The sequence below is a fragment of the Geospiza fortis genome, unplaced genomic scaffold (assembly GCF_000277835.1).
Source record: "Geospiza fortis unplaced genomic scaffold, GeoFor_1.0 scaffold112, whole genome shotgun sequence".
In the NCBI taxonomy this organism is placed as follows: domain Eukaryota; kingdom Metazoa; phylum Chordata; class Aves; order Passeriformes; family Thraupidae; genus Geospiza; species Geospiza fortis.
Window position 1 is genome coordinate 5,609,969 of NW_005054298.1, and position 14,366 is coordinate 5,624,334.

General features: G+C 38.4%; 1 protein-coding gene across 1 annotated transcript in view; it reads left to right on the top strand.

The window, feature by feature from the left end:
- The window catches only part of NCKAP5 (NCK associated protein 5), a 378,197-nt gene that overhangs the window by 274,822 nt on the left and 89,009 nt on the right, over window positions 1-14,366 (top strand). Inside the window, exon 9 of the mRNA XM_031056009.1 lies at window positions 10,048-10,116. Within this exon, the coding sequence (XP_030911869.1) occupies window positions 10,048-10,116 (69 nt within the window). The remainder of the gene's footprint in view (window positions 1-10,047; window positions 10,117-14,366) is intronic.

Sequence of the window (14,366 nt, forward strand, 5' to 3'; positions counted from 1 at the left end):
AAAGTTCCCAACAGGCTTCTCTTTTATTTTGGTATTGTGGGATACATTTTTGTCCTGGCAGTTGAATTCCTCAGGGCTTCCCTATTAATGTTGGAAGATATCCTGTTATAATTGTGTGTCTAACTTGGGAATGGTGTAACAGGAGCAGATCCTCAGCCTTGTGCTGTGTACATTTTGGGGAGTCACTCAGCAGCAGCTGGAGTCCCTGTTCCCATTTCCTGTAAGAGAAACCCATCCATTGGATCCAAGGCCACACCACAGTGTGAGCTGCAGCCTGGTCAGTGTGAGAGTCAGAAAAATCACTGGAGATAAGGACACTCACAGCTCATCCAAGCCAAAAAGCCAATGTGGATGGGCCTGATGTTGGCCAGCTCAGTAGGAGACATTTCCTGTAACTAGTTAGGATCACAGCCTGATGCTGTCACATCACACAGTTTCCAAGGGGTCTTTATCCCATCTTCTGTAAGTGACCATAGTCTGCATAGGGCAGAAAAAAACAAAAAAAGAAACCCAAAAAACAAAACAAACAACAAAAAAAACCCCAACAATAAAAACCCTGTACTCTGCTGAATCTTTTAAAAGACAGAATTTGAGACATGAGCTCTTGTTCTTCCAGGCCAAATACAGCTACTGTTCAAATTCAGTCTAAAAGATTAAAAATGAAATTCATCAGAACCTTCAATTTAACAAATGTCAGTGCAGAAGCCACGTGTTTCTGTGTGGAGCAAGGAGCATTGCCCAATTCTTGCTGTGTGCCTGTAAGAACAAAAGAGAAAAAGGTTCAGAGCTCTCAGGAGAAACAGGGTGATGTTTGCAAATAGAGTTTCATTTCAGCTAGCAAGAAATGAGCAGTAATTTTGTGATTCAGTTATTAGGAGCTGGCTAGTGGCTACAAAACAATTGCTGCACGTTTTGTGGCATTTGATGCTCTCCACAGCACAGCACCAATGCCTGTCCTGCTCCACTTGGCTTCACAGCTCCTTAGCTGGGAGGGACAGAAATAACTGAAGCCATCAAGAGAAGTTCATTCTGAAATACCTGGGGAGGTTGACTGATGGGTGACTTCTGATGGAGAGAGTGGAATTGCAGGAAACATTGCCTTCAGGAATAACTCAGTGCTCCCATGTAGTTAAAACAGAAAAACTTGTTATAAATTTATGTGGGGAGCTGTGAAACAGGTGACATTAATAGCTTATTGTGGTGGAGAGCTTTTAACTTGAAGTCTTTAAAGGAACAAAGTAAAATGATTCAGCACAGGAGGAGGAAAAAAATATATTTTATTATGTTTAAAAATACTTTGTGGCATTATCAATTACATCATCACATAATTTTTAAAACTATTGCATAGTACAACAAAGAAAAGCCATTATTTTTCTTGGAATTCAAATTAAAAGAAGCTCAAGGGATGTTTTTTAACCAGTTGTGTATTTTATTTTTTCCATTTCAGGAAAACTCATACATGTTTCTTTGGAAAAAGGAAAAAAAAAAAAAAAGAAAAAGATTTGCTGACTTGCTTAGCAGAGAGCTGGTATGAGTTTCCCATCACCCAACCAATGAATGTGACATTCAAGCAAATGGAATCAGTATTTTCCAGACTATCAGTTTAAATCATTTTATTTCATAATTTCATGATGTTTGAACTAAATGAAGGAACTTAGGATAAATAATTAGGAAAAATATTTCTTGATAAATATGCAACCTCCTCTTTCTCTGAAGTCAGAGCAAAACATCTGTTGTTTTACCTTCCAGTGAGATCCAAAATAATTGGGTGTGGGATACATTTGTGTTGTAGGTTATGCATTAAATGAGGGGACAAAATCAGGAAGGCAGTAAAGTCTGAATATTTTGTTTCTATCATCAGCTCCCATGAGCAAACTCCATTGTAATTTCTTTGGGGGAGTGGAATGGGTGAGTGGGGAGGAGGTTGGTGTTGCTGTCCCTTGAAGATGGTGCCAAATTGAGCTCCAGATTTTTACTGTTTACTATAATTTAATAGCAGCCCTTCAGTTCAGGTGCATTGAGCAGCCTGGAAGCACCAGTTCAGGGATTAAAGCAATTTTTTTCGCACTGACCTGTGAAATTATATTTTATTTTCAGTCCAATGTTATTAGAAGAAAAACATAGAAAAGCTACTTTAGAGGAGAAGAGCTGTTCTTGATAGATAGAATTTCTAGAAATTAAAAAAAAATCCTGAATATACTTTATGTAATCCTTGTCTTTCTGATACTTAATTTCAAGGTTTTCTACCTGTGAAGGCAGTTTGTCCCCTGGTCTTTTTTTTTTCCATATCCACTTTCCAGTGCCAAGAATGAGCAGTGGTATTTCCATATTTTCTCTGAATGTCTCAGAGACAAGAAGGGGAAAATAAGAAGTGTTTCTGCTGGGATGAAGTGGCCCAAACATTAATTTTCATACCCAGATCTGAAATGCCCTATTCTTTTCAACCTCCCCATTAGATGAACCTTGAAGCTTTGTGTGCTACTCAGGTGTGGATAATGAAATCACAGCAAGTGCAAAACTGTCACAGTGTCAGTGAGCTCATGGTCAAAATTACCCAGCTTTGAAGGATAACTCATTTACAGTAAATTCTGAAGTGCTATCTCTTATTGCTTGAAAAACTGTCTTAAAATACATTAATTTTCTTCAAGATCTGAAAGTTGGGTTTTTTTTTTAATGAAAAATAAAAACTACCTTTTGGAAACTTTTTAAGAGCTACCATATGTATAATTTCAGAAGGATTCAAACCCAAAATTTGGCTATTGGTTTCAGTGTCACTCCTAAATTTGATAAGTCTTCTCCAAAATGTTTCCTTACAAAGCAAAGCAAATATTTTTCTTTGAAAATTACTGCACCAACAGTTTCTTATTGAGCTTCAGCGCTGGGTTAACAGATAGTCAATTGTTTTCCACTAATCTTTACTAATTTCAAATAATTACTATTCCAAAGAATTAGAATTTTCCTTGACAAGAAAAATGCAAATGCAACTGACCAAATATGATATGATTTTCTCCTGTAAGAGTTTTCAATGCAAAGATACTTAGGTATGTGTCACATACAAGATGATATTAAACACAGAATGCCATTTTGGATTAATCAAGTCCTCACCACTTCCCTTTATCTGTCTGTGTTAATTGTAAGAATTTTAGTTTGACTTAGAATTTCAGGATCTCAGACCATTTTTTCATGGACCAGGGATTTTTATTTCTTTGATAGAAGAAATAACTGCCTGTGAATATTACATGGGGAAGCACAGTAAGTCTGTCAGTGTGAAATGCACTCAGTTCTTAAAGAGAGCAATTCCATAAGGGAACAAATCACTTAAAACAAGAAGGGAGGGGGAAAAAGAATGGGATGGGAATCTTGGTGGGGCTTTTGGCTCTCCATCCTTATACTTCTATGCTTTCTCAAGTGTGCATGTGTTATATAGATCATGTCTTTAGGAAATACAGTTGTATACTGGCTGTCTGTGCTTCTTCAGATCTCTTTTACTCCTCATGCTCAAAAAATGTTTTATGTGGAATCATTCAGAAGAATTTTTTGGGGAGAAAAAAAGGCATCCTTCATAATTTTAACCCATTTGCATAAAGGCCTGTGTTGACAGTGCTTTGCCAGTGGAAATGTTGAGAGTCTATTATTATCTCTGTAAATACTGGTAGAATTTGCTGTTTTCTACTATTTGCATGCAGGTAAACATGCAACTCTATTATTGATATATCTGTTAGCAGTAGCCTAGGTGATTATTTGCTTGAAGATAAGCCTGTGCTTATAATGCAGTCTGTTTTGCTAGATCTATTCCCAACCTTCTTAAAATGTCAACTCCAAACATTTCTGTGGTGTCAGAAGGGAAAATGTTGAAGGTTTTAAAGGCTTGTCATTCTTAGTTACTTTAGAGTTAACCAAAAGGATAAAAAGACAAATATTACCATTCTTGAACCAGTTGAAAATGTTCAGCCCCAGATTCTGGGGAAAAAAAAAAAGAAAAAAAAAGTTATTTCACAGAGGAATTCCCAGGAATATGAGTTTTGCTTTAGTCATTTTTAGAGCACAGTCTCATCAGCAGTGTATGAATCTCATTTGGTTCTGGTTTGTTGGATTTGAATCCCGAAGTTTGTACATTTATCCAATATAAGTAAATTTGGAGGAATAAATTCCAGTTGCACTCTTCTCTCCAAAGGGAGACTTCCTCATTTAGGTTGGACACCCAACAGGGAAATGCTCAGCAGACAGGAAAAGCTTTCTGTGCTTATGAGCCCCATCCAGGACTGTGGGTGGGAGTCTCTCCCTGCAAACTGCTAAAAATCTGAATAAATGAGCAAGTTCTGTGTTCTGATCTTTGACAGCGTGAAATCCACACAAATTTTAAAACTGTTACATAACTTCTGCTGTAAGTTCATGTTTAAATACATGAATCTGCTCATCAATAATTGGTGAGGAATCACAGGAAGCTGCACAGACCTTGGGCTGCTTTTTGCTCACAGCATTTAAACCCAAGGGTTTTTTGTAACCTTAAGTGGTTAGTTTCCTGATGTTGAATAAATATATTTTGATTTCTAGCATACATCAGAAGGTTTTACTGCTCTCTGTGAGTCTACAAACCCATGGGTAGCACAGCTATAGCAGATCATGTCCTGGGAGATATGCTGGTTTTAAAATTTAATATCGTTTTGTAACAGTAAAGAATTTTAAAAAAACATTGTTGAAGTTGTGAATTGCAAGAATGATCCCCACCAGTGCTGCCCAATAAGGGCCTTTTTATAGACAGAATTATAATTGACACTTGTATGGTTCTGTGTTTTATTATTTAACATCCCATATGTATTATTTCCATGCCATGTTTTAAGCGAATGGGAATTAAACACTGGCTGAGTATTTCAGATAAAATATGTCAAATGTTTTAAGTGGGGTTAAATATAACAGGCCATTAAAAAATAAAACAGAAAATGATGCTGCTGAGAAGGCTAAGTGTTTTGAAGCAAGGGTGAGGAGCTTGGCTGTCATCATATCACTGATTTGTTCTTTTTGGTGTTTTGCTTTTTTTCTCCCATCTCCGTGATCCAGAAGAAATAGTTAAGGCTGGGACACTTAAATAAAAAAGCACTTTGTTTAAGTATTTTTGCACAAAATTCACTGATTGTTTCATCAATAGGTAACCCTGCCCAGTCTCAGTGTCCTGAGGATGGAGGGCCAGGGAGCAGAGCTGTGCCCAAGCTTTGATTTGTTGTGGAAAAAGTGTAAAGGACAAGGTGGAAACATCCAAATGTTGACAGGTGGCCTTGAGGTGCAGTTCTCATTTTACTCCCAGCAAAGAGTAAAATTAGCTGTCTTTACTAATATAAAAGGCACTGGAAGGTGGCCAGTGGAAATGCTGTTATAGTGCTAGAATTAAATTAAGGCTTTTGTTGCTACAATTACATTGATTTAAAAGCAAAAATGTAATTTTCAGCTCTTCTGACCAGCATAAGTATGGTGTTAAACTTTTCTCTGACAATTTGTTGGATTAGTCTTTCAAAGGAGAAATTTTCTGCATAGCAGGGACAGAAAAAAGCAAAAAGTTCCCTGTGACCAAAGACACAGAGGTGGTTCAAGTGGTAAACTCCTCCTAGAACAGCAGCTTACCAAAAATGCTCTGAGGACATAAGGAAAAAATGCAACAGCATCACTTCTTACTTTGCCAACAACAGGGTTTGACCCCTCGTGTGCTGTAGGAAGCTGTGACCACAGAAGTATACAAAATCAGAGGCTGAAAGCAGGAAAAAATTGCTGAGTACATTTGAAGTGCTTGGACAGCTCTTAATACACTGCAGTGGGCATGACAAATGAATGTCTGTGTAAATCAATAAAGCTTTCTGTAAGTGGACAAATGGTTTAGTGTGAATAACAAAGGAGTGCACATGGTAGCTGTGGGGTAGCATTCTGCCAGGGATTTTAAAGTTCACTGTCATAACTTTGTTCCCCTTGACCTTTATTGATGATACCTTCAGAGCATGCTGAGCTGCTAACTAGACATGCAACCTTTAGACCTTCATCTCCTGCTCATGACTGGATGATCTTTAAAGGTCCTTTCTGATCCAAACCAGCCTATGGTTCTATGATCTCCTCTTCCCTTAGTGCAAAATGCATATCACTCCCTGCTTTCTTCTTTCTTCCCCCTCCCATCCTTCAGTTTTGTCTCAACTCTGAGACAAAGGTTGAGTAAGGAAAACTATCTTGTACGTAATTCTCTTTTAGTCATGCTTCTCTTTTATTCGTGCATTCTAGTAGAAAATTCAATTTATTTTAATAGTTAATTAATAGCTTTAATTAATTTCATTGTCATTGTAAAAGTGCAGAGGATTGTCTGTTGAAACATCAGGTGTGTAGCCTTTTATTAATTTTGAAACTGTGCAAAGAGCTGCCCCACAGGAGAAAATATCTGTGGGAGAGAGAGAATTTAGCTGACTCAAAGAAGTTTTATCTTTACCAGGGCTATGTTTTTTTTTGTCCTGAGGAAGGAATTCAAATCAATTGACAAAGTCTCTGATAATGACTGTATGTTAGCAATGGTACCAATTCAAGGCAGCCTGTGTTATTAAAGTGGTCTGAAGTTTTACCTTTCAAACTCCATCTCACAATTCAGAACCACGTTCAGGAAGTTGGAGGCTGCTTAACATTATCCAAGTCATCTTTAAATTTTCCAGTGTTGGGAGAGACTCTAGTGCAAAATACTTTCAAAATCAGAATTGGGAGGGACATCAATTTTGACATTTTAGGATCCTTGAGTCTGTAATGATCCAAAAGCAGCAGGTACTGATACTGATTTTGCATTTAGTGGTAAGTTATGCCACAGTTACTTTTAGCTGACTGAATGCTGCTGTACTTTGTGAGCTGTCCCCCAGAAACCAATGTGTGTGCCTGAGGTGGCAGGCACTGAGTGCTCCATCTTTGCTGGGCTGCATCACTTTTCGTGTTAGCAAGGCTGAGGGACAGAGAATGATCGTTCATTTCTATGTGTGACATAAAATATACATAAATTCCTAGAGGACAGCTATGCCTGAACTAGGAATCACTGCAGAAATCAGTGGCTATCTCAGAAAGTGCTGCTCTCAGGACTCTCAGCTGCTTGCTCTCAGCAAGCTCAGCTCTCCCTGCACAGTCCCTGCCAGGTCATGGGTGGGATTAGAGCTGGGGTCAGAACTGTCACTGCCCCAGGTGCCTGCAAGGGTGCAAAACTTTCCAGCTGTGAGAATAGAGAGAGGCTCCTTCCTGCAGCTTAGCCTTCTCCAAGTGTGGCCTGAAAATAAAAATGGAAATTTAATAGCAGTTTCCTTCAAGGAGATGTACTCTGCTTAACTGGCAAAGGATGCCCAGAATATACAATACGAGAGGAAGGCAAAAATTGAGCAGCCTTACAATAACATCAAAACCCAGTGATTTCTGTTAAATAAATGAAGGTTTGGATTAGGAGGCAGGGTTTTGAGACTGTAAATGCTATTACAAATTTTCCAAATGAACACTTTCGGGGGAATGAGGATTATTATCAAGTATTTTGTTGTACTGTAGAGTGATTTAATATATCAAGTACTGGTTTTCTCACGTTGTGGGAACTGGCACAGATTTTAAAGCAAAGTCAGTCAAGTGTTCCCTTCTAGTCTAGTCCTTATTACAAAAATGCCAAATAAACAGGCATGATTTGCTTGGCAATCAAGAAGCACAAAAGTCAAGCTAACATTGACTGCCTTACATCCTTTCACTGCAATTTTAAAACCAGTGGTGTGAGAACAGGTTTTATTATACAGATGTTTCCACTGTGGATTGATAAGAGCTGAAATGTAGCATTTATTTATAATGCTATCAGGTTTAGATTTCCTAATTTTGGTAGCCTGTTTGTAATGGAATAACTTGCTGAAATCAGAGGTTCAGTGAACAGATCCAGGAAGATTTAACATTCCATTTTACAGCATTCCAAAGCATGGAGTAAGAGAAGCATGGGGAGCTCTCTGTATATTTCATATAGTACAAGGGTGTGCTGTAGTTCTTTCACAGATTTCTGTGTATAAGCAGTCTGCCCAAACTATTTTAGGATAAAATCATACTATGTCTTTTTATGTTAATAAAAATGAAAATTAAAAATAAAATCCATAAATATATCAATATGTGTGAGTGGAAGTCTGTGCAGACTAATCCGTTAGTGAGTGCTTCAGAACAGTAAGAATTTCTTTTGGATGGAATTTTAGGGGGATATTCATAGAGAAAATATCTGAAAATCTTTAAGTCAGGAATATTTTTATGTAACAAACATCTCTTTATTTTATCAATCAATCTGCAAGAATATGTCTGGAAAAGCACAGTATGGCCTCTTCAGTCTGGAAGACTAATTACCCTCCAGCTTCTGATTTTTTACTGCTGCTTTTTCAGTAAAAAAGCTTCTTATTCTACTTTGCTCCTTCTTCAACTGCCACTTTTTGCTGCCTCATCTCACAGTGCTCTCTGCAGGATCACCCATAGACTTTTTATAGCCTTATGTTGAACCCATCCATAGGTGACATTGTGAAAATATGATGCAGAGCATTTTACCACCTTTGCTGGCTTTAATTGTACCCTGGAGATAAAGCACAGATTCTCTACACTTGCTTATTTAGACTTTTAAATAAGTAAACTCTATATGCCCTTGTTTCTTACCACACTTCTACTCTTCAATCTCTTTCAAGATGCTGGCTAATAGTGTACATTTGCTTTTGCTTCCTAGCCTTGCTTTTATGATTCAGCTGAATTTGAAATTTTTATTAATGAATTAATTTAATAGACTTTGGGATTCTTATTTTGTTGATTCATTGACTTTTTTAACAAAGAAGAGGCAACTGTGCATCTTTCACAGTCTTTCCATACAGCACATTACATTAATTTTCCTCTAAAACTGCAAATGTTAACTGTATTTATCACTGTTGTTTTGTGTAACCACAATTCCATTGAAACAGCACTTGTTTAAGTTTTATAGAAGGTTAAACTAATGCAAGTACTGTAAATTGCATAATAGTTGTAATTATGGGAAGGTATTGATTTTGGTGTTGAGGTTATGTGATGGGAAGTTTTGCATGGGAGGCAGAGAGATTTCTAGAGCCAACTTTCACTCACAGATTTTTATATATTTTGTTTTAGTTTCTCAGTCTCTAAGAGAAGACTAGTTGAAACTTGCTCTGATGAAACTGCATCACACTTTAGAGATTTTCCTCTTCCCATACCATAAGAATTCTTAAAATCAAATAGATATATAGAGAAAAATAGTTTACTGTGATTTACTTACCAGATTGTGCTATTTTTAAGTTTTCACTATGCAAAGAGCATAATGAAAACTGAAGACAGATGAAAGGTCCTATTGCACAGGATTTTTTATCATATTTAAAGTTACATATGTGGGAGAAAAAAAATCTGACTTCAAGACTATGTTTAGATGTAGCAAAATACCTCTCACTCTTGAAATAATCCTTTTTTTTTTTTTTTTTGTATGTAAAGGCTATTAAATTTATCAAGGTCAGTTAAAGGATGTAATAATTCACCAATTATCTGTAGAATGACCTGTGCATGTGGGCTTCCCCACTGCAGAGCCAGGCTTTAGAGGGGCTGCCACAGTTAAAAGCTGACATGATGTTGGCTTTTGTTCCCCTGTGATAGTGGCTGCCTCTGTTTGTGTCCAAGTGGTTCTTAAGTAAAAAGTTCCCTCTAAACTGAAAATGGAGAGGGAGAGAAGAAGATATGTCAATATCTTTTATGGTGTTTCATTACCAACTCTATTGCACCTGACAAGGTGAGCTGGTGGACATACATGGAATATCTGCTATGATATTGTTCTAAATTGTAATGCAGGGTGTGAATAATGTCATAAATGAATGTCACTTCTGGTTTTACTCAAAGCACCAACCTGCAGCAAAATAAATTGCACAGTGCATTTTATTCTGGATCTTGAAGAACTATAGTAGGTAAGCCCCCTGAGGATTTTTATGAACTGTCATGTGGTGAAAGATATCCTTTCCTAAATTTACATATTTACTTATTTATTCCCTTTCACTGTAGGCAGAGAATTCAGCGCTGGCTCTGGAAAATGAAAATCAAAGAGAGCAGTATGAAAGATGTCTCGATGAGGTAAGGTGGATAAAAAGGTTGTTCTTACCTGCTACTATAATTAAATTAATACAAATTAATCTCTGCCTCTCTTAGAAGGTTGACATTGTTCTGCAATTTTTGTATTACCTCATTCTAATTAATTCCAAGAACATGTGTTTGGCAGTCAAAGGTGTTGTTCTCCACGACCTCTGCTGTAAATCTTGTTTTGACCACAGCTCTTCACTGAAAAGTTGATATCCCTATGACCAATACATAGAACTGGCTTGCTGCTTTAGGAGGAGGAGATTATCATTTGCCTGATAGGTGCTGAGCACTCCTTTTCTGTCAAGTGGAACACATGTGGATGAGGAATCCCTCAGCTTTCCCGTGTGATACATTCCATAACCCCACAGCTGAGTCTCTTATCTCCCCCTTAGGGTTACATACACAGCTTTTAATGCTGTTTTCTTCCTAGCTGCTGGCTTGATCAGAGCTTTTAATGCTGGTTTTAATGCTGGTTTTTTCCCAGCTGCTGGCTTGATCAGAGCTTCCCGTTACAGCTGGAATATAATTCACCCCTCCCTTACTGTCTGAGCACTGCAGCAGGGGCTGCATTCCAGGAGTGCCTACTGTCTCCTGTTGCATGGAGCTTTCTCCACACAAGTACTGATGCTCACTTGCTCCTCCCGACAAGGCTCTCCAGCATGGCTCAGAGTTTAAAGCAGTTTGAAAGCTCTTAGTGGCTCCAAGAGTTGCTTGGTAGAAATCATTTACCCATTCCATAATAAGGATGTGTCATGGCATAAGTAATTAACTGCCATGCAAACAAAACAAGAAGCCCAGCTGTACCTTGGGGAGAAGAGTGCGTGAGCAAGCAAACCACCCAGGGCAGATGACAACTCCAGTCTTCACTGCAGCTTTTTTAATTTTTAATTGGCATTTGCTGAACTGCTAGAAGCCTGAACAATACAACTCTGGTACAAGAAACCTCCAGTTTAGTGCAGATTTTGATCAGCAAATCCTCTCTTTTGCCACTGTGGGAGATTTTTGTCAGGGAATTTGCAGATACACCTTCCCCTGGATCATGCTCTGCCCTTTCTGGGGCTCTGGGGTCCAGCAGAGCCTTTGTCTGCAGTGGCCTGAGTCACCCTCAGTGCACACTCAAACCATCCATGGATATCTTGGTGATAAGCATGAAATTACCATATAATTGCTAACCTCATTTTAAATTACAGAGCCTGACTTAAAATTATTTTCTGATTGTCTAGGACAAAATCTGCTTACATAATTAGTTTTGGAAATGAGTGAAGCACTGTAACTGTCCATTTCAGCAAAACACTCCTTGCAGATTACAAGGAGGGAAAACATGCTTTTATCCTGTTTGCAGTAGGATGGTGGATTTCTGACCCAGGGTTGTTTTTCACACACTGTTTCAGTTTGAAGATCATATAATTAAATCAAACTATGCTCTCAACTTCATTATCTTCAACATTACGTTGGCTGCTTTCAGTTCTTCTGTATTATCACAGCTGCCTCCATCTTCTCTCACTGTGTCAACTTTTCCAGGAGAAAGTGCTTCTCACCACCTCTGGGTTTGGGCTTCTCTGGTTTTTTTTTTGTTCATCTCCTTCTTTTTTTTGTGTGTTTCACAATGCTTTGGCATTGTGTACAATGCTGTAACCAGCACTGTTTCAGCTGACACAAGCTTGGACCTAATGCCTTCTGGTCACTGGGGTGAAGAAGTTGTTGCCCATGACTGAGGCAAGAAAACCTCATTTAACAATTGCAGATTTTGCAGGAGTCCCAGGTCAGTGTTCACCTGAACAAGAAATCACACATCCTCACCCTCTTTTTTTAGAGTAATAATAAAGGGAATAGGAGATGAGACAGAAATTTAATTAGTTAATAACAAAAAGTCCTTTCCAGACAGGATTGTTATTGGAGATCTTAAGCAAATAAAATACTTTCCGTAAAGATTGTTCTAAACAATTAAAAATATTTGAAAATATTTCCATTGTAAAATTTCTTAAAGGCTTTAAGTCTGATGATTGCTCTGTTCATACCTCATCTTACACCAGCCCCTCTTCTTGGAAGTGAGAATTTCTTCAGCCCTTCCCTAGTGTGGCTCTCAGAACCTGTTGATGTTTTTGGGAGCAGATGTGTTTCAGGAGCAGCCTGTATCTGTGTGTGCTGCAGCCCCCCTTTGCCTCAGGGGCACCTGGCAGCTTTGGAGTGAGGAGCAGAGCTGTTCTGGGAGCACAGGGCTGTGATCACACCCCAGCCTGAGACACCTGGGGCTGCCACTGAAACATGTGAGCAACTACTACAACCATGGTTTTAATTTTTTAAATTTTGCCTCTCTAGTCAAATTAGTTGTGAGTGCAATGAACTTCTCCTGGGCTGATGCACAAGGAGTGCTTCCCTCCCAAGGCACCACCTGGCCATCCTGGCTGTTACATGTCTGGGAGACTGGACAGCCCCTGAGGGACTGAAGGAACATCATTTGATAACTACTGAGAGAATGCTGCCCTCTCTCCCTCATCACTCAGAGCCTCAGAGTGCAGCTCCTCTGCCCTGGGCACAGGCAGACTCTGCTCAGGGCACTCCAGCCCCATTTAGCCTGGCCACCCTGGCAATGGCCCCTGCCTGCTCCCTCAGGGTCACAGCCAGGTGACCCCTGCAATGCACAGTGTGCTCCCTGCTCAGGTGTTGTGCCCATTAAGCTGAATATGAAGGAAGTAAAAATAGTCACTGTGATTTTTCTGTCTGTCTGTAGCAAAGCTATGCCAGAGCTGAGATTTTAAAGCTATGCTTACCATTATTTCCCCTCATTTTTCTTTTTTTTTTTTTACATCAGTTATTTTACATATTTCTCATTCATATAATGCCCTACATTTAATATTGTATAAATGCCTGCAACTGTGACATAAAAATGCATGCTCTGTAATGATTTTCATGGTAAAATTCAATGAAACTCAAATGTTCAGAGAGATTAAATCTGAAAAGCATATGGGTCAAGCTGAGCAGAGTCCTTTATGAATTTTAACAATTATTCACTGATTTTAAAATAATTGTTCATCTCTGAAGTGTAAATGTAAAAAACTTGGAACAGTATTTGGAAAAAGGTGTCATTGAAATGTTCCAGTACTTGATAAATAAGAAAAGAGCTTATTTAAATTCAGACATACTCCATGAATCTGTCTTTCTGTTGCTGAAAAATTTGATGCAAAACCCAGGATTGTCTTCCTGTACCTTTGGGCTTTGAGGTTAACATGCTAAATCTCAGTTTCCTATTGTGGAATTCAGCTGTCAGTTTACTGGTAGGTGGCAGTGTCATGGTTATTCACATCACTGTGCCAACTGAGATTTCTGTCAAAGCTTCACCATATTCATGTGCAGGAAATTATGCAACTTGGGGTAGTTGATATTTTTGCTGATGTTTTAAGAATTAACTAATCAAAAATGCAGAGTTACCTTAAAGAAAGGCGTTGTGTTTTTAAGATTTGAATAAAAGATAAATCCTTTATTTTAGTACACTTGAAATGTCTTTGTGCATATGGGATTATGCATTAAAGGCAGCTGTGTAAAATCTCAGTACTTGTAAAAGGCATAACAGATGTTGCATTCGGGTCTCTTTTATTTGAATCATTCTTTTTATACCTTTTCTATTAAGACCACTTTATGACATATATTTGTAAACATAATTGCCTAAGGAAAAAGTGAAGCTGGATTTTTTGTCTCTTTTATTGCAATCCCAAAAAGGAATCATCACCTAAAGATCCTGGCTCTTAAGTTCAGAGGAAAGGCAGGGAGTGTGAAAGGAAGGAGTGTCACCTTCTGCAGAACAGCAGACCAAGGAACCAGCCAGCTCTGTTCTACTCCTTGTTTCACCTTGATTAACTGCAGTTACCACAGGTCAAGTACTTTTACAGCCTGATTTTCACTGGGATTGAGCTGCAGTTATGTCTCACTCAAGTGAGAGCTTCACATCTTCACATTTTCTGCATCTCAGAAGTCAATTCCTCTGCCTGCAATGATCTCAGTTACCACAGCTTTTGGTAGTTGTGACTATCAGTTTTGTGGAACTGGTTCATTCACATCCATGGTGTCTCCTGATACCTGTAAGTTAAAACGAAGTAGACTGGTGAGTTTAGCAGCTTATTTCCATATGCTGTAGGAGTAGAATGGCAACCTCGTTTGAAATGCAAACATTTGGCTATGATTCCACTTATTGAGTGCTAAATTAGTTTTAGTAACAGCAGAACATGTCACTGAAGGCTTCCCACCTC